At 34.5% G+C, this 20,973-nt stretch overlaps 1 protein-coding gene across 1 annotated transcript in view; it reads right to left on the reverse strand.

The window, feature by feature from the left end:
- Positions 1–20,973, reverse strand: part of TTC21B (tetratricopeptide repeat domain 21B) — an 83,307-nt gene that overhangs the window by 29,981 nt on the left and 32,353 nt on the right. The window contains exons 13-20 of the mRNA XM_045480067.1: positions 19,723–19,880; positions 17,753–17,977; positions 15,992–16,230; positions 14,610–14,682; positions 14,042–14,152; positions 13,209–13,347; positions 7,397–7,503; positions 354–542 (exon numbers count right to left, since the gene is read on the reverse strand). Coding sequence (XP_045336023.1) covers positions 354–542; positions 7,397–7,503; positions 13,209–13,347; positions 14,042–14,152; positions 14,610–14,682; positions 15,992–16,230; positions 17,753–17,977; positions 19,723–19,880 — 1,241 coding nt within the window. The remainder of the gene's footprint in view (positions 1–353; positions 543–7,396; positions 7,504–13,208; positions 13,348–14,041; positions 14,153–14,609; positions 14,683–15,991; positions 16,231–17,752; positions 17,978–19,722; positions 19,881–20,973) is intronic.

Consider the following 20,973-nt stretch of genomic DNA (forward strand, 5'->3'; position numbering starts at 1 on the left):
CAGCAATTGAAATACAGAGGTGTTCAATAGTTTAGTAAACTGAACTGAATCATGAAGATCCAGATATTCGAGACTGAGAAATTGTTTTAGAGTGATTATTAAAACATAGATTAATATCAAAAAAACCAAAGAGCTTACTGATTTATTTTATGTCACTTCTTCCACGATAAGTTTTAGACTCTGACATTATTACATAAGGCATTTTGAAGAATTTCTAGAAACAATATTAATTTTTTAGCTTGTATTTTTATTACATTTATTTTTTTGCAAACAAGCTGGTAAGAATTTTACATCTGGGGCAATTAGATGACATCTGGAATAAAAGGCGGTGAAAATTTTATAAAGGTTCTGACCTTATTATCTGTTTCACAATGAACAAGAGCCTCTCTATAAAACTTAATTGCTTTTTCATAGTCTCGCTGAGCAACAGAATGTTTGGCAATCCCTGCACAAATTTCAGCTGCTAAATGCTTCTGTGCAGAAGCTGCGTCTGGCTGTTCCATCTGAACACGTTTTAGTATCCGAGATTGTAATTCTCGAGCCTAGAAGAAAATAAGGATAAAAAGGAATTTAAAAAAGAAATGGAAAATAAGTTAAACAATTATCAATAACTCACACACGGCATACATTTACAGAAGATATATTTAAGCATTATTGGCCTTAAATCTAACAAAGCCTGATCCAAAGAAAATGTCTTAATTGAGGTCTTAAACATGTGCTTGTTTGCAAATGAGCCAGCATGCACATATCTTTCCAAACAAAGTATAATAAAATTACTGAGTCTTTTCCCACTGTTATAAGGATATGTACAGAAGGCTCACTAAGGAGGAAATGCAGGCATGAAACAAATATATGGAAAATAATCTAGATGCTGGAATTAAATACGTGGAAATATAAAATGTTTATTAAATTAATAAAGTAGTATCTAAAAATTATTAAATCAAATATTGGAAGGTTTCAGGCAGTAAGTACATCCATATATCGGTGATGACAAACGAGTGAGTCCAAACATTCTTGGAGAGCATCCTAGCAAAACATGCTAAAACTTGATAAAACGAATCAAACTACTGAACTTAGTTGTTCCACTTTTGGGAAGGTATTATGGATGTTACTTAGAAGAAAAAAAGGAAACATGTTATCTGTTAAAAAGAAAAAAAAAAACAATGTTATTTGTTGTAAAACAAAAAAAGAACAAAAAATAAGAAATCTGAAAGCAACTCAAATGTCTAATGATGGGGAAATGACCAACGAACTGATGGTGTATATTTATAAGGTCCAACACTATACACACATACCCAGAAAGGAGGTAGGGGCCTCCGTCAAGGTAAGAATGTAAACTAGAATATCAGCCTTATCACCTACCTACATGTTTGATTTGAGAAACATTGAGACCTTCCTTTTGTAAATGACAGAGAAGTCCTACGTTTTAGGCCTTCACAATAAAATTTAACTTTGAGCTATAGATAACCATCCACTAAGGCATTCATGCATTCATTTAACAAAAGAGTAAAATGCCCACCATCTGCCACACATTATGCTACACACAGGGAGCCCTTCTGGGGACTCCTGTCAGAATGTTGGTTGACAACTGGTATTTGACGAAGATGGTCTAAAGCAGAGTATTTTTAGAACCGTAGGTCGTAACATTAATTTAAGGTGTCATAATAAGCATTCTTTTGGAAATGAAAGAGGAAAGATTAGAAAACATGGGTATATATAGCATGTGGTAAAGGTTACTATTGTTTCATGAAATTTTTATTTTGCTTATATGAATGTATGCTTAAGTGCAGAGGTATGTGTCCATTTGTATATTTGATGTTTTTTATACATACATATATTGGTGTGCATAGTTTTGCACACATATTCACAAACACTCATAGACAAAAAACTCTGAAACAACTGTCTAAATAGAGTGAATGTATCGTTCCATCTGGCAGTACCTTTTATATCTGTTGTGCCAGGTTATTATTAATTCTACCTTCTTTCTCTCTCAAAAGTATTTTGGCTAGAATGATAAATTCTTTGGTCACCCTAGGTCTAAACAGTATACAATTCATTCTCGAGATAGCCTAAGTTTTATTTCTGCATCAATTAAATTGCTACAAAGTCAGATGAGTGGACCTCATTAGCTTAAATTCTAGAGAAACACTTTATTTATCTACTTATTTATTTAGGAGGGAGAGGGAGAGAGGGAATCTTAAGGTGGCTCCATTACATGGAGCCTGAGGTGAGGCTTGATCTCACAACCATGAGATCATGATTTGAGCTGAAATCAAAAGTAGGACGCTTAACCAACTGAGCCACCCTGCTCAGTGCCCTGCTTTGCATTTTCCTGAAGGCAAATAATCAGGGCAGATTTTTTGAGCAAAAGTTTTTGCATTTCCGATTAAAGTCATTTCATAAAAGAACAGTCGATGATTGTGAGTATATAATGATTAGAAAATATTTTCATACAGAATAAAATTTTCTTGAAGAATTGATACCATTTCCTATGTTTTTTCCTTGGGTTCCAGAAAGATTAAAGCTAAATTTAACTGTCTGTTAAAATAACTATATTAACTTTGATTGTCAATGCATTTACTTTCTCTCCTTATTTTATAATATTCTTGTAAATTCCATAAAACCCTTGGGTAGTATGACATATAAACATCTTATTTCATAGACTTCTTAATTTTCCTTTTATATTTCAATAGCCTTGTTGTATATGTATCTTACTGAAAGCCATATCAAAATAAAACCTATCAATAAAGTCAGAATGTCACATTATATTTTATACGAGGAAGATGGAGCTACATAGACATCAGGGAAAAAGCCACACGAATGTTAAGCGAAAACAAGCAAAAATAAATATAATCTGTTCGTAGTAATTAAAGCTACACTAAGTTAAAAGTCACAAAATTGTTAGTGTTTTATGACATATAGGTTGTTTGTATTTAATTTATTTAGATTTTATTTTCACAGAAAAAATGGTTAAGATGATAAAAAGTGATTTTTTTCCCCTGTAATTGTTTCTGCAATTAAAGAATTAAAATAATGTATGGTTTTCACGGGGCGCCTGGGTGGCTCAGTTGGTTAAATGTCTGACTTTGGCTCAGGTCATGATTTCACAATTCTTGAGTTTGAGCCCTATGTCGAGTTCTGTGCTGACAGCTCAGAGCCTAGAGCCTGTTTCAGATTGTGTCTCCCTCCCTTTCTACCCCTACCCTGCTTGTGCTCTCTCTCTCTCTCTCTCTCTCTCAAAAATAAACATTTAAAAAAATTTAAAAAAATGTATGGTTTCCTTTTAGTCATTCAACTAAAATTTCAAGCACCTGTCATGGTGGACAGATTTTTATGATGACTCCCATGATCCCCACCTCTTGATGTTCACTTCCTTGTATTAATCACCCCTCTTTGTGTGAGGTGTGGCCTATAACTTACTTGTAGCCAATAGAATATGGCAAATATGATGGAATGTCACCCCCATGATTACATTTCATAAGACTCTGTTAGTAGACTTATTCCATGCTGGCTTTGAAGAACTAAGTGACCCTATTAGCTGGCGTACCAGGCAAGGAGCTGATGAACCTCTAGGATCTGCAAGAAGAAGCAAACAGGAACTTGGAGCCCTAAGTCTCACAGCCTTGAGGAAATGAATTCTGCTAACAACCCATTTAAGCTTAGAAGTAGACCCTCCACCTGACAAGTCTCCACATGAGAACCCAGCCCTGGCCACACCTTGACTGTCCTGACACCTTTTAGAGGACCCAGCTAAACCATGCCCAGAATACACACCCACAGAAACTATGAAAAAATAAATGTGTGTATTGTTTTCATTGACTACAATTTGTGGCGATTTGTTACACAGCATAGTAAACTAATGAAGCAAGCATTTGCTAGGGTCACAAAACATGGAACTACACCTACACTCATGGAAATTTTAATTTTAGCATGAAGACAGATAATAAAATAATTACGGCAAATTATGAGGGTCCTGTTTTATGGCTGGGAAATACCAGTTGCATTGGGATTACATAATAGGAGACCTAACCTAATCTTGGAGATCAAGTGAGACTTGAAGAATTACTCGTAGTACTCCCATGTGATGTTGAGAGAAGGAAAGGAGATGGGATGGATTACAGGCATTAGGAATGACAGGTGAAGGAAGAAGGTGCGGGATACTATTGTTTGACCAAAGAATTAGAAGGAAAAATGGCTAGAAATACAGAGATAATTTACATCAGGTAAGCTTGTTAAATAATTTGCTTTTTATTCTAGAGGGCAGGGTTTTAACACAGGGTAGTTACTACTACATGTTTATAAGCAACAGGGTGACAACATCAGGTCTGCCCTTTAGAGCAATTACTCTGGTGTTGTAGAGAACTGGAATGAAACAAGATTGGAAGGGGATGGGGATTAGTTAAGAGGCTTCTGGAGTCTGGGCAAAAGATAATGCTGGACAGGGCTAAAAGGTAACAGAAAGATGATGAGATGAAAAAATGTGGAGTTACTTCAGAAATCTGAAGTCTTTAGATAGTACAATTAATAAGACTTGGGGTTTCCCTAAATGTAGCAGTTCTGCCATGGCCTACAATGTTTAGCATTATGCAAAAATACTATGATGGGACTCCTAACGTTCCATAAGGTGGAGATTAGGCTCAGTAATGGGTCCTGAATAAATGAACTTAAAATATCAAAAACTTTGATTATATTTATAAGTTTCTGTTTGAATTATAACTCAGGATTTATCTTTTTGGAGATCAGAAAGCATAGAATGTTAACAATTGGGAAGAAATTTAGGGCTCTTTAAATTTTATTAAAGATGAATAATCTCAGTGCTATAACATATAAACTTAAAATTATTTAAATTTGGCCCACTGGCATTGTCTAGCCATGTATACTGTTTCTCAGTATACTGAGTACACTGTTCTCAGTGTTGCTTGATTTATCTGCTCATACAACACAAAAACTCATATAACCAAGGCAGCTGTGACTAATAATACTCATAAAAAAAGTAAAATAAGCCAAATTCACTTCTAAAATATTTTAAAAGTCTAAATTTACCAAAATTACACTTTTCTTATAGCTAATGATAGCTAACCTAGGGTTAGGTGAAATTCTCTTATCATGTGATAGAAAAATAGGGATAAAACCATACCAATTAAGGATAAGATATTAACACTTTAAAGATTACATATTTTAATGAAATCATAAACTTAGATGGGTATCACAGAAATTTAATGAGTATCATAGAAATCTAATAGTCCAAGATCAATTCATTCATAACTAGAATAAAAAAAATTATTGGACATATTGGGCAAATTACTGAAATATAGGTTATTTTACACACACACACACACACACACACACACACACACACCACTGTTAGCTAAAGCTCAAAATCAAAACATTTGATAAATTATTTGGAGAATGGAGAATTCTTCTGAGTACATGAAAATTAGGTCAAAAGGTGTCAAGCAGTGTGGGATTCTAGAAAGCATATAGGATTAGTAATGAAGTACTCTATGTTCCACTTCAAGCTCAGCAAAGATGTAGGATAAATCAATTAACAAATCTTACCCAAATGACATATGTTGAACTAAGTGCTCAGTAATGCCAGAAACACATTATTTCAAATCCACACGGAACCTATACCAAACCTGATTATAATGTAGGACACAGAACAAGCTTTAACAAATATCAAAGGATTGAATCATTCAAAGTATGTCTTTGACCATGGTGGAATTTAACTAGAAATCAATATCCAAAAGATAATACTCAAATACAGAGAACTAGTGGTTGCCGGAAGGGAGGGAGTAGTGGAATGGGCAAAATAGGTGAAAGGGATTAAGAGGTATTAAAAAAAAAAAAGGTAACAAGAAAATCAGAACTGTTTGGAAACTGAATACTACACTTCTAAATAACCCATGGTTAAAGAAGTAATCAAAGGGGAAATGAGGAATATTATGAACTGAATAATAATAAACTTGTGAGAGGTAGCTAAAGCAATGCTTTGAGAAAAATTTTCACCTTAAATTAGTAAGAACAGAACTAAGGCTAACTAATCCATTATCTAACAATAATTCATCAATAAGCTAGGCAAAGATCAGCAAACCAGATCCAAAGAAAGTAGAGGAAACTAATTAATGAGATAAAGGGAAAACATTTAATGAAGCCAGAAAAGGGGAAAATTGGTTCTCTGAAAATATTAATAAACTCCTCGTGTAACTGATCATTAATAGTAGAAGGAAAATAAAATGATCAGTATCGGGGCCATAAAAGAAGATATTTTTATAGCACTTGCAGACATTCAAAAAATAAGATACAATGAACAAATCTTAGTCAATAAATTTGACAATTAATGAAATGAAAAAATTACTTAAAAACATAGCCATTCAACCTCACATAAGAAATCTAAGAATGATCAGTCTGAGGGACACCTGGGGTGCCAGTCGGTTAAATGTCTGACTCTTGATTTTGGCTCAGGTCATGATCTCACGGTTTGTGGGTTCGAGCGCCGTGTAAGACTCTGCACTGGCAGTCTCCCTCTCTGCCCTTTACCCGTGTGCTCTCTCTTTTAAAATAAATAAACTTAAAAAAAACGATCAGTCTGAAACCCTCAGTGGAATCCTTTAATAAAAACTTGCCATCAACGAAGCCTTGAGGTAGAAATGGTTTTAATTTTGAATTACTCCAAATATTAAAGAAACAGCAACAGTCTTAGAGATCCAATCTCCCTTATGAACATAGATATACAAATTTTAGACAAAGTATTAGTGAGTATCTTTAAATCCCAGCAATATCTTTAAAAAAAAAATCACAACAAAGTGACATTTATTTAAGGAATATAAGGGTGGTTTAACATTTGAAAACCAACTTAATACACCACGTTAACAAGAAAAAAAGGAAGATTCATGCGACCATCTTGATTAATGCAGAAAGTGCAGTAGATAAAACTTAAGTCATTTATAAAAAAAACTAATAGCAAACTAGAAGTTGAAAAATCATCAAAAACCATCAGCTGCCTAGGAATATATCTAAGGAAATGTGTATAAAACCTCTCCTCTGAAAACCCCCAAAATATTAAGGGGAACTAAGGAAGATATAAATAAATAAAAGTAGAAAAAACTGCATTCAAATCCTGCCTATGACCCTGGTCATGTGATTTTACACAAATTATTAAACCAAGCTTCCTCAGCTACAAAAGTGGATTAAAAATATTAACTTGCTGTCATTGTTACAATGATTATCAATAACACATTTAAACAGTACAATCCATTGGCATTTGATCATTATTTCTATTTTGACTTATTTTCTGTGGTAGTTGGGCCAAAATAACTGGTCTTTCTCCTACCTGTGATGTATTCCCTTCTCCCCTCCCCTCCGACACCCCACAAGCACTCACAAGTACATTTACCTGTTGTAATGAAGCTATGGCATCACCAGGTCTTTCTACTTCACTGTAAACTTTTGCTAGGAGAACATGAGAACGTCCATCCTCCATGAGAGCTGACAGTTCATTTACTATGAAAGAAGGTATTGGGAACAAATAGTCATTTTTAAATAAACGTTTACATTTTTCTACAAGTTTTGAAACAGGTCTTTACAAAGAATGATTTTGAGAAATAGTGAATAAAGTTGAAAAACTTTCAGTCAGTTAACTGAGGGATGGCCAAATTAAACAAAGAAAAAAGATTTAGGATAAAAACTAGCTGGAAGAAAAGCTAAGGAACTGGATAACAACAAGGTTTTTCTTAGACTTATATTAAGAGATAACAATGTAACGATACATGTAAGAATTTCAATTTTCATTTTTAACTGTATAAACACTTATGCTGATTGAAATCATTAAAAAACGAGATAGAGTAGTTGCTACATGCAATTAGGAAGATAATGGCTGTTTTTAAAATAATAGACACTTGATAAGCAATGAAGTACAGTCACTAAGAGCACTGACTTTGATGGCAATCTGTCTGGTTTCAAATCTAGTCCTTATCACTTACTAGCTATTTAACTTTGAACAAGATACTTATACATTTTGTGTTTCCCTTTCATCTGTAAAATAAGGGAAAGAATAGTACCCATCTCATAGGGTTGTTGTAAAACTTAAAAAGTAAGTTATGAAACAAGTGTGCATATACAAAGCAATTAAAATAGTCTAGTACATGGTAAGTGCTATTTAAATATTTGGTATTATTATTTTGTGATTTAAGAGCAATAATAGAACCGTACATAAATAAGAAAATGTTTCTTCTACTATTTATCAAGTTCATGAAATGAACAAATTACTTAAAAACATAGCCATTCAACCTCACTTAAGAAATCTAAAAATGATCAGTCTGAGGGGCACCTGGGGTGCCTCAGTCAGTTAAGTGTCTGACTCTTGATTTTGTGCCACATATACATCAAAGTGGTTTATATATATTATTTCTTTAAAACCCCAGCGTAAGGGGAATCAACAGGATTTCCTACAGGCAGGGACAGGGTGATGGCTAGGATCCGGGCTCTCAGCAATGACTAGAGGGATAAAGCTCTTATTGAGACAATGAAGGTTGCATGCAGGACAGATGTGGGGAGGCAGATCGGGAATTCTGTTTCAGACATGCTAAGTTTAAGATGTTTATTAGAATCCAGGTGCTGGCTACTTCAGCTAGATTAAGTTAGATATGTCAAGGAAACAGAGTCTTAGGTTTTAATTTAAATATGGGAATAATTATAATTGCCTCAAAAATGAATGTGGACATTAATGAAACAGTATATAATGAAATGCACATGAAGGCATCTAAGTGCACAATGGGCTGTGCGCAACAAATATTTATTACACGAAAGCATTTATATTACGTAAGTGTAATAAATTTATACCCATATAAGTAAAATATGCTACTTGAATCACTCTTCCTCTACAACCTTTTCAAAAATGCATATGCACATTTAAGGCTATCTGTAGTGTTTCAAGCAAGGTCTGACAGACCCATGCAAATATTTTTATGGACTAATACTTTATATGGTGAATAAATCCAAAATTAGGCAAATTTAAGCACCAACCTCATCAAAGCTAAATGAAAATACTATTTTTGAAAATCCTAGAAAACTGCGAGTGGGCTGGCCTTATCATATACCCAAACACATTTTATTTTTTTTTAAATATTTATTTATTTATTTTGAGGGAGAGACCAGAAAGAGAGAGAGAGAGAGAGAGAGAGAGAGAGTGTGTGCACAAGCAGGGGATGGGCAAAGACAGAGGGAGAGAGAGAATTCCAAGCAGGCTCTGTGGTGCTGTCAGCACAGAGACCAATGCAGGGCTCAAACTCACAAACCATGAGCTCGTGACCTGAGCCAAAATCAAGAGTCAGACATTTAACTGACTAAGACACCCAGCACCTCTGAAGACATTTTAAAGCTACAGTGGATAGGATACTGGCAAAAGAAAAATAACGCAGGGCAACAAAATGAAGATTCTCAGAATTAGTCATACATACAAATAAGTTTATTAATGGCATCTCAATAAATGGCACAGAAATAAAATTGGGTCTCCATTTGGGAAACTATAGAGTAAAAACTGTACATGGACTAAAGTTCTACAAAAATTACAGAAAATATAAAAGAGTATTTTTATGATGTTAAGATGAAGGAAGATAGTTTCTGAGTATGAGAGGAAATTCAGGACTCAAAAAAAGGAAAGGCTGGTATATATAATAATTGACTATTCTATTTGACTAAGGAAATGACAAATTCAATTAAAAAAACAAAAAAAAGGGATAGGCTCAGGAGAAAATGTCTGCAAATGACTAACAGGTGACAGATAATTAATCAGAGGTTCAAGGTCAAAGCAAGGGATATAAATGAAAACATCCTAGAAGGAAATGTGATCTACAGACATGGAATGATGCCTAACCTTATCGATTATCAAAGAAATTCAAATTGAAGTGGTTTTCTCCCCTATTAATTAGTACAACACAATGATGGGACATTTTTGACCTTAAGAAAGAATGATGCAGCACAACTCAACTCAGAGGTATATAAACAAGAAGCTTATCTCATATTGTCTTCAACTTTTCTTCCGTCTAAATGTCTATCAATAAGGAACTCATCAAATAAATTATTATATCAAGATATAGAATACCTATACTAAAGAAAATAAAGAAAAGCTATATTTGCCAACATGAAGAGAAGCTATTAAGTGAAAAATGTCTACTGTAGATGTACAGTATAATATGATCCCATTTTGGCAGGAAAAATGTGGTATGTAATTCTGTGTGAGAGAGACAAAGAGAGGCATGGCAGAGACACTAATTAGGATGATACACAAAGTAAATGTGTTTTTTTTTTTTTTTTTTTCTGGAAAGCTGGGACAACACAACTTTCACTCACTTCTGTAATCTTTAAATTTTGACAATGAGTAAGCACTAGATTTTATTTTAAAATAAAAATCTTTAAAAAGCAAATTTGTATAGGGGTGCCTGGGTGGCTCAGTTGGTTAAGTCTCCAACTCTTGATTTCAGCTCAGGTCATGATCTTTCAGTCGTGATAGTGAGCCTGCCATCAGGCTCTGCACTGGGAGTGGAGCCTGCTTGGGATTCTCTCTCTCTTTTTCCCTCTGCCCCTCCCCTGCTTGTTTCCTCTCTCTCTCCAAAAAGAAAAAAAAAAAAAGGCAAATTTGTACCAACTTATAAGAAGGCAATTTAGATAGTATCCAGTTAAATTTATCTTATTTTTATTATTTTTTTTAATGAATACAATTTACTGTCAAATTGGCTTACATACAAGACCCAACAACTGCCCTCCAGTTAAATTTTAAATGCACATACTTTTTTGACTTAGCATCTTACTCTTAAGAAATATAAGCAAGTACGGACTTCAAGCTATATTACAAAGCTGTAATCATCAAGACAGTATGGTACTGGCATAAGAACAGACACTCAGATCAATGGAACAGAATAGACAACCCAGAAATGGACCCACAAATGTATGGCTAACTAATCTTTCACAAAGCAGGAAAGAATACCCAATGGAATTGATATTCAGCAAGTGGTGCCAGGAAAACTGGATAGTGACATGCCGAAAAATGAACCTGGACCACTTGCTTACACCACACACAAAAATAAACTCTAAATGGATGAAAGACCTAAATGTAAGCAGGCAAAAACCTCTTTGATCTTGGCCATGGCAACTTCTTACTCAACACGTCTCTGGAGGCAAGGGAAACAAAAGGAAAAATGAACTATTGGGACCTCATCAAAATAAAAAGCTTCTGCACAGCAAAGGAAACAATCAGCAAAACTAAACGGCAACCAACGGAATGGGAGAAGATAGTTGCAAACGACCTATCAGATAAAAGATTACTATCCAAAATCTATAAAGAACTTATCAAACTCAACACCCAAAAAACAAATAATCCAGTGAAGAAGCGGGCAAAAGACATGAATAGACACTTCTCCAAAGAAGACATCCAGATGGCCAACCGACACATGAAAAAATGCTCCACATCACTCATCATCAGGGAAATACAAATCAAAACCACAATGAGATACCACCTCACACCTGTCAGAATGGCTAACATTAACAACTCAGGCAACAACAGATGTTGGTGAGGATGCAGAGAAAAAGGATCTCTTTTGCACTGCTGGTGGGAATGCAAACTGGTGCAGCCACTCTGGAAAACAGTATGGAGGTTCCTCAAAACATTAAAAACAGAGCTACCCTACGGCCCAGCAATTGCACTACTAGGTATTTATCCAAGGGATACAGGTATGCTGTTTCGAAGGGGCACATGCACGCCCCAATGTTTACAGCAGCACTATCAACAATAGCCAAAGTATGGAAAGAGTCCATATATCTATCAATGGGTGAATGGGTAAAGAAGATGTCGTGTATACATATAGTGGAGCATTACTCGGCAATCAAAAGGAATGAAATCTTGCCATTGAAACTACGTGGATGGAACTAGAGGTACTATGCGAAGCGAAATTAGTCACAGAAAGACAAATATCATATGATTCACTCACATAAGGACTTTAAGATACAAAACAGATGAACATAAGGGAAGCAAAAATCATATAAAAACAGGGAAGGAGACAAACCATAAGAGACTCATAAATATGGAGAACAAACAGAGGGTTACTAGAGGGGTTATGGGAAGGGGATGGGCTAAATGGGTAAGGGACATTAAGGAATCTACTTCTCAAATCATTGTTGCACTATATGCTAACTAACTTAGATGTAAATTAAAAAATAAATTAAATAAAAATTTTTAAAAAAGAGTACCAAAAAAAAAGGATATAAGCAACTATATACCAAAGAATGAAATACAAGGATACTCACTGTAACATAGTTTATAAATATTAAAATAATGGAAAATCAGCTAAATATCTAATAATTGGGGGCATCTGTGTGGCGCAGTTGGTTAAGCATCCCACTCTTGCTTTCAGCTCAGATCATGATCTCACAGTTCATGGGATCAAGCCACATGACATGCTCAGTGCAGAGTGTAGAGGCTGCATGGGATTCTCTCTCTCTCTCTCTCTCTCTCTCTGTCCCTCCCCTGCTTGTACTCTCTCTCAAAAATAAATAAATAAACTTAAAAAAAGTCCAATAATTGAAAGAAAGTTAAAAAAGAAAAACATGGAGTCATAATAAAAAAAAAAAAAACAACTGTTGAGTTATAGAATATTATGATGCCATTAGAATGATATGAATGTACTAACAAACTGTATCTGGGATATGCTATCTGTGGAAAAAATTCCAGAATAGGAAGAACAATACATTCAAAAAGAAAAATTATGCATATTATACTTATGTACTTACATATACACTGAAACACAAAAATGGTATTACCTCTAGGAAGGTAGTTTGAGAACAGGGCAAGTAGAATTCACATGAGAAACTGGAGACTTACACATTATATTCTTGGATTGTGTTGAATTTAAAAAAAAAAAAAAACTTAAGAGGAAAGATTATAAAAATGTCTACTTGTCTAAGCATCAGATGTAGTTTCACATTATTCTGGGAAGTAAAGTATCTTTCTATGGCACAATTAACTATTTCATAAACCTGTTATTAGATCATTCAAATATCCTATTTTAGTAGAGTGACATTCTGATAATGAATTAACCAACCTCACATATATAATACCGAGAATACAGATGGACATTTATATAATATAAAAATAAAATAGATCAGACATATCAGATATGGTATACTTTTTTTTCAAATCAGAAAGACTTTCATACCAGGCTCATGAGCTAGAGCATGTTGAAGAACTTTTTCTGCTTTGTCATACCATTTCAATTTTAATAAAAGCTCAGCCAGGTCATAGCAAAGATAATTTTGTTGTCCACTTTTCAGAGCGGCTTCATAGTAAGTGATTGCCTAAACAAAATCCGTTTCAGTTAGGAAAATAAGGCAGTGAGAATGGTGTTCAAGCATAGATATTTTATACATTATAGATTTAAAGCATAGGAAAATTGGAAATAACCTAGCAGAAACTCAGGCATGTACCTATCAGTTAATATGCCATTTTTTAGACAAACATCACATAAGGCAACTGGCATTTCTTATGAAAAGCAGTTAATGAAAACTGCTTGGTGAATTTTTTTTTTCTTTTACCAGTTTTATTCCAGAGGCCATTGAATGCATTGAATGCAAATATATATGTTCAGTAGTTACCAGGAATAGAACAAGAATATAACAACTAAAGGGAAATCCATTATCCCTACTAGAGGGAAATAAAAGCACATGGCTTACCAAAACTGGTTCATTAGAAAGGACAGCTATTATGCTTTGTCCTATAATGAAAGAGATATAATGTTATCACAATTGACTGGTTGCAGGGTTTAGGTGCAAGATGAAGCCAGAAGTAAACTTTAGGCTCCAGTCTTTGCAAAATGCAGTGGTCAAGAATCTGAGACACTGACAAAATCTTTAACATAAATTCCAGTTTGTGAATATAAATTTGGAGTTTATAACCATCAAGATACAAACAGTGCTTGCTGTAGACTTCTCAGAGAGCAGGGTTTGAAACATTTAATCCAATAGGCATATCTCAAGTACACAAAGTACTTACCTTTGAGTAGTTGTGAGTTTTGACAAGTGCTTTCCCAATTTTGCTCGCCAGTGTTCCATCTTTGGGATTCTGATTTAATGCTTGCTCATACGCTATTATGGCTTCTTCTGGCTAATGTTGGCAGATTCAAAAAATAAGCAATGAATAAACAGCTTAGCTGGATCCTTTTAAAGGGCAACATTTCTGTAATTAAGCTCTGTATCTGTAGTACTCACTCAGTGAGACAAATAAAGTACATAGTTAAGTCTAGAAACATTACCACTGTCAGAGAGGTGACAGTCACTAGTGTAGGTGTAACTCATTACTGGCTCTCTTCATTTTACTGTTTAAAAGAGACTCTTACCTTGTTTCTGGTATCCTATTTCAAATAATGATAATGCTGAATTACTGGATCTCAGTTTGAAAACAACTTTTTTACTGTAATGGTTATTTCCTTTTTACTGTAATGACTGGATCTTTAAATAACACTTAAAACATTCCTTTAAATAGAATATTATGTTAATCACAAAAAGGAGTTTTTTGTTTGTTTGTTTTTTAAATCTAAGTTCAGTAGCATCAGAAACTTTACCTCTTGTATATTCATGTATGCATCACCAAGGAGAAGAAAAGAACGAGGGCTGGGCATTCTCTCAGATATTTCTCTAGAAATCAGACCAATTCTAGTTAGTATCCTGAATATAAATATCTTCTTCTAAAAGAATTAAATAAAAAGTAAGTTTACTTATTTCAATTAAGCCATAGCTTTCAGAGTATCTTCTACATTGTAAAAGAAAAAAAAAAAACAACCCATTCATACCCAGATTATTTATGCTAGATCAACTTTTTTTTTTCCATTAAATCTTTCCATTTTTTGATATGCAGGTAACAAGAGTACTGGTAGACAGTAAACATATGAGCTCTCATTATATGAAAATACATTTTTTTACCTTTAATTTTGAAATGATGTGGGAGCGAAGGCACCAAAACAGGATGTGACGCTATCAGTAATGTACAGCATCTCACTAATTGGTACAAAAACTATATGCGAGGTATAACTTTATACATGACACTAAGAATTGAAGTCTGTAACTAATGTGTCAGATCTGCCTGAAACAAGACCTATGCTTTTAACTATTATATTATAGGGCATCCAAAACAAATCAATCTTATTTTTAAATATCTTCTGATCATGAGAGATGACGGTGCTGATCTTTTGGAAACATCACAGGGAATAAGATCTAGGACCTCCAGTTCATCCACCCACACACAGGTGCTGCTCAGTTTCTTCGAATCACTCAGCACCTACAAAGAACCTGAACAGCTTTCTAAGTTTTGATATTTACATGATATAGATGAGCCAATGAAATAATTCATCAACACTGTGCTATGTTCTCAACAGATAAGAATGTTGATCTCTTCTTACATGAAGTGTGTGCTTGTATGTTTATAAGAGTAAGAACAACCTGTGTGTGTTGTCGATCCCAATAAGAGCACCAGTGTATGACATAATGCACCTGCCCTTTCACCAAGGAAAATTTGAAATCCATACCTTGGCGTGGTGTATACTAAGTCATAATTTTCTATTGCTATAACTATTATGCTGAGCATTAAATATGGCCATTTAGCCCCTGAATTGTTGTTATATTATAGTTTTCTTAAGCTATTAGAATATATGTAACTGTTGCTTTTCCCCTTCCCAAACAGAAAGGTTTAAGGTCTAGAAATAACATCTAATGAAGGAGGAGAGTTAAGAATCTAGAGTAAGCCACAAAATAATCATCATCATTAATGATTTATGTCTTAGGAGAGTGAGTTGCTTGGTTAGTGTGACTGTGGTTGGTAGTAGAACATATTAAGGAAAGGGTCTATGAAATATCTCTGTAAAGCAGTTAAAGAAAGAAGAAAGAAATCTGGGAACTAATTTTAAGAAGTAAATGTGTCAAAATACAATGGGTTGAAATAATCATTTACCTGTAACAAGTAATATATAACATTTTCTCTTTTCTGTGCTTCAGATAAATATCTGCCATTTTTTCTTTGGCCTCTATGAAATAAGGCTGTTCAGCGGTAACATTCCGAAGCATACTTAAAGCTCGCTCAACATCTCCCTGGGCCAGAGCTAGGTCTGCATTAGCAATAGTTACACGCAATTCTTCAGATGTCCCAGAAAATTCATGGATGGCATCTTGTATAACTTTCGCTGCCTCATGCTATAAAGATGAAGTTAAAATAACATTCTTTCAAATTATTCAACAAATTACATTAGAAATGAAGATTTTCTACTAATCCAGAATGAACAATAATTATAGCACAGGTATGATGAAAATTGACAGATTTCTGAGCAGTACAAAAATTTAAAACTAAACTCAGAGACCAAATTCAGATGACAGTATGAATATTTTTTAGGTGAAAAGTGTTTTCATGACTAGGACAATGGCAATTGCTATGAAAGAGCTCCTGCTACTGTAATTTAATAAGCATTTACTTTGTATCCAGCATTATATCAACCCATTTAATTCTCACAAAACCCCTCTAAACCCTCTCACAAAAACCCCCATCTTGCAGCAAGGAAAATGAAATTTGGAGAGTTAAGAAGCCATGTTCATTATTGCCCCCTTGATGGGATCCAGTCCACAATCATCCACTGAACCAAATGGCTCTTCACCAAGTAGCAGATTACTTTATTCCCTATACCAGGAGCAGTTCTGTTATGCCTCAGCTGAATACATTACCTCATTTTCAAGTCTGTACCTCAATGAAACTAAAATGTCTTTTAAGATCAATATCAATTTTAGAGAATATAAGACGTTCCGATTTCAGAAACATTAACATGAAAAAAAACAGTGCATTTTAGAATCAACTATCTGTGGTAGAACTGGCTCTTGTTATGTATTTATGTTAATGTATTAGTGAAATAGAAATTATTTTGCGATTTGGCAAGTATCTAGACACAGCCTTCTTCATTTCCGCTAAAATATGAAAATAACTGACTAGCAACTGTTGCAATCTAAAAAAACAGACCTAAATGATGTTAAGTTCTTCATTTTCTATAAGGCTCTAACTCCTCTCTCAGAATTGCATCCTTTCCTGCTTCCTGTCTATTTATTATTATATTATATTATATTATATTATATTATATTATGTTGTATTATACTGCATTGTATTATTGTATATATTATTTTAAGTATTTGATTTTATGATCACCCTATAAATTTATCAAAGGTATATTCATTAAGTGTTCCTTTTGTTTTCTCAACTATTAGAATTTCAGATTGGTACTTTCATTTGATTCCAGTAGTACTTGTGTGCACATGTACATACGTGTATGTGCATGTATGTGAGTCCTTTCAGGAATTCACAGAATGACAATTATATTATTACCTTTCATGGTAGCTGAGATCATCACACATTATATTGCTATATACGTTATACTACATTCATACATTTCATGGTACGTATTAAATTATATTATTACTCATATTATATTACACATATATTATTCTATTGCCTGGTAGCTAATGTAAGTACACTGATACCTAAGGCCATCCAGGTACAAATTATGTTTAACTTCAGGACTTGAAGAAAGGACATGATTTGGTTCAAAGTAATGAGAAATTTTCTAAACTTTATCATTTGGCCAAGAAAACAATTATAGCTTTTCCATTTCCTACGAATATGTACACTTGTATAACAAAGTTCAGAGCTGAACTACTGAATTAAAACTTGACTTACCTGTTCTCCATTTAAGCGGTGAGCCTCTACCAACTCAAGAAAGATTGATAAACGATGGTTTGCATCAACTTCAGTTTTTCTGTGTTTTGATTTTGAGGAAGCTCCAATTCTCCTCATTCCTGGTAAACTCATTGCCATATGCAGGGTTTTAATTGCTTCTGCTATTTCTCCCATTTTCTTTTGTGACTGAGCTTTTATCAAATGATACAAAGGGCATTCTCTCACCTGAAAAAATAATATTCAGAAATACTTCCTTAGAATATACATACAACATCAACACATAATTTACAATCCACCAAACATTAAAATAACAGAATCTCTGAGGACGCTCAGCCTGTATTATGTACCTGAGGTCTATTTCTGCCCTCTTATTAATTTTCTGATCATTTACTGTGTGATACCAGATTCAAGGAAACTGCCATTCTCTAGCATCCTTCTAGATGACAAACCAGGTGATGGGCTTTTACCATGATAGAAGAGAAAATACTTTAAAAAAAGACTAGCCAATATATTCTTTTTAAAAAAATTTTTTAATGTTTATCTTATTTTTGAGAGAGAGAGAGAGAGAGAGAGAGAGAATGAGTGGGGGAGGGACAGAGAGAGAGGGAGACAGAGAATCTGAAGCAGGCTCCAGGCTCTGTGTCAAGCCAGAGCCCGACATGTGACTGGAACCCACGAATCATGCGATCATGACCTGAACTGAAGTCAGACGCTTAACTGAGTGAGCCCCCCAGGTGCCCCAAGGCTAGCAAGTATATTCTAAGAAATTTAGTTTTCAGGCAAGGCATTTATCTGGGACTTCTAGTACTGATATAAAGTCATTAGATTTCTAGAAACACAGTTTTTCCCTTTTCTTCTTTTTTTTAATTTTAGGATTAAAAATTTCAGAACATTTTAGTCAAACTTGGTGTTACCCACTGATACTACTCTGAAACCTGTAGCAATGACGCTTCTATCTTTATTTTGGCTTTCCAAAGTGTTTACAGAAAAAAATAAGAGAATGACAAAATGAATGAAGAAGGAGTCAAAGGAAGGAGAAGATCCAGAATGAGGCAGTGTGGCAGTCGTCTAATGTCTAGGATGGCTACAATTGCCCTGGAGGCTGCAGCTCTAAGCCTTAACTAGGCATCACATTTGCTGATGGGTTTTGTGTACATTTACTCATGCTTCTATTCTTCTCTCTGAGATTTCAATTTCTTGGGATAGGGTACTGGCATTGGGGTCATAATGTACCACCCGTCTTGAGAACTAGTAACATAAGAAGCAGGCACTGCCTTCTGTAAATCTTGAATTATCCAGTCCACTGAAGGGTCCTCACATAATAAAGTTCAAGACCCTGTGAACCAAAGCCAAAGTTTGAGGAGCTCCTCCATGATTCTAGGTAGTTAGGAAGCACCTGAACCTATGATTTTACCCAATGCTTAGAGATATGGGATGTAACACAGAATATCTTGGATAGAAACCTAGTGTGTTTATATCCTCAAACCATATATGAACTTTCAAAATGACTAGGTGTTCTTTGATGATGACTCTAAAAAGATGTTATTAAAGCCACAATCCAAGAAAGAAAATAGCAGTAAAATAAAGTTCTTAAACATAAAAATATTTGGCATAATGTTCTATAGCTTACAATTATTTTTATATACATCCATTATTGCACTTAATGTTCATTATAACTGTAGGGTGTTATTATATGAGTTTTATAGAAAAGAAAACAGGTTCAGAGAGAGATAAGTGACTAGACACTGACCCCCAGGTATTCTGTGTCCAACTCCTTACAGTTTTTTAATTATACCACAGTTGCCTCCATGTTTTCTCCCACTGCTTGTGAATCCAAACTTGTTTCCACTAAAAATACATTTATTAGCAAAACATATAAGCAAAAATGCAAGATAGCTGAATATGTAAGTATCTGCTAAAGGTTCAAGGAGGGTGATATGTCCCTTCCCACGTGAATTTGGAATACTTACCTTAAAATTATAGCTCAGGCAAAGTTCAAGTGACTGAGAACACAATTTGAATTTTTCCTGAGACAAATAAACCTGAGCTATCAGGAGATGCGCATCTGCATAAGAAGGATTGTGTTCTAGGCAATGCTGCAGGTAATTATAAGCTGCTTCAATGTCACCTAATGACAGAAACAAAGCATTGTAATTCAAATGGTTAAGAGACAGAGATGTGAGAGAGAAGAGGGTCATGAGGAGTTTATGGAGAGTTCCAGTATTTAAACTAAAGTTCTCTATTCATAAGGCAGTATAACCTCTCTACCTGCACCAGGTAGCTAGCCTCCTTCTAGACTTCATGAAAGGATATACCTGTAAGTCCATAAGGAGCTCCATAAGGAGCAAGGCAGGGAAAAGCTGTGAATGGATGGATCAGAGTCCATTACTGTTGTTACCGAGAGGACCATAAATGTACCTTTATTTTCCTGATCAAAAAAATTTTGCTTACAATTTTATTACAGTAAGTTTTGCAAAACATAGACATTTAAATAGGTAGAATTCTGTAGCGTCTCTTACATTAACAAAGAAGATCTAGTCTTGGAATCATTCTTGGCTAGAAATTTTATCACTGTATATAGAATAACAAAAAAAGCATAAGGATATATTCTAGACGTTCAGAAATATGAACTACTGATTTAATATGCTTTTAAATACCAACTGAAATAGTCAGTGTTTTGGGGGTACATCTGGGGGTCTTGGAAGAAATGATCAAAATTAAAGTGACAAGAATGGGTGGAATCTGTTAGGCTCGGCTGGTACTCGGGGTCAAAAGAGGCTCTTCAGAGAAGGAAGGACATGAACTCTAGGTCCCAGAAGAACTTTCTAATGATGTAACCTACAGTGATCTGCCCAAAGCCATCTCATAGACTGGCTTTAAGTAGTAGGTATAGGAGCCCAACTCCCCATTCAACCTTGTTAGGAGCATAGGGGAAGGGCAAGCCCTAAATTATTCTCTGTTCCATTACTCTCCTTAACCTTACATGATACCTCAATAGACCAAATAAGACTTACACTTAGGGCTTCCCGTTCCCAAAGGCCTAATCTACCAATGACAAAACCCACATAAACAGAAAACAGTTTTCTTAGAGACAGAGTAACTGGCTGAGGCTGCACAATAACTTAATAAATATAGTATCAAAATTTGTCAATCAATCATCAAACATAATAAATAATATTGGATTATTTTTTGTTGTGATAACATCTAACGCTCAAGAATCG

The sequence above is a fragment of the Leopardus geoffroyi genome, chromosome C1, assembly GCF_018350155.1.
Source record: "Leopardus geoffroyi isolate Oge1 chromosome C1, O.geoffroyi_Oge1_pat1.0, whole genome shotgun sequence".
In the NCBI taxonomy this organism is placed as follows: domain Eukaryota; kingdom Metazoa; phylum Chordata; class Mammalia; order Carnivora; family Felidae; genus Leopardus; species Leopardus geoffroyi.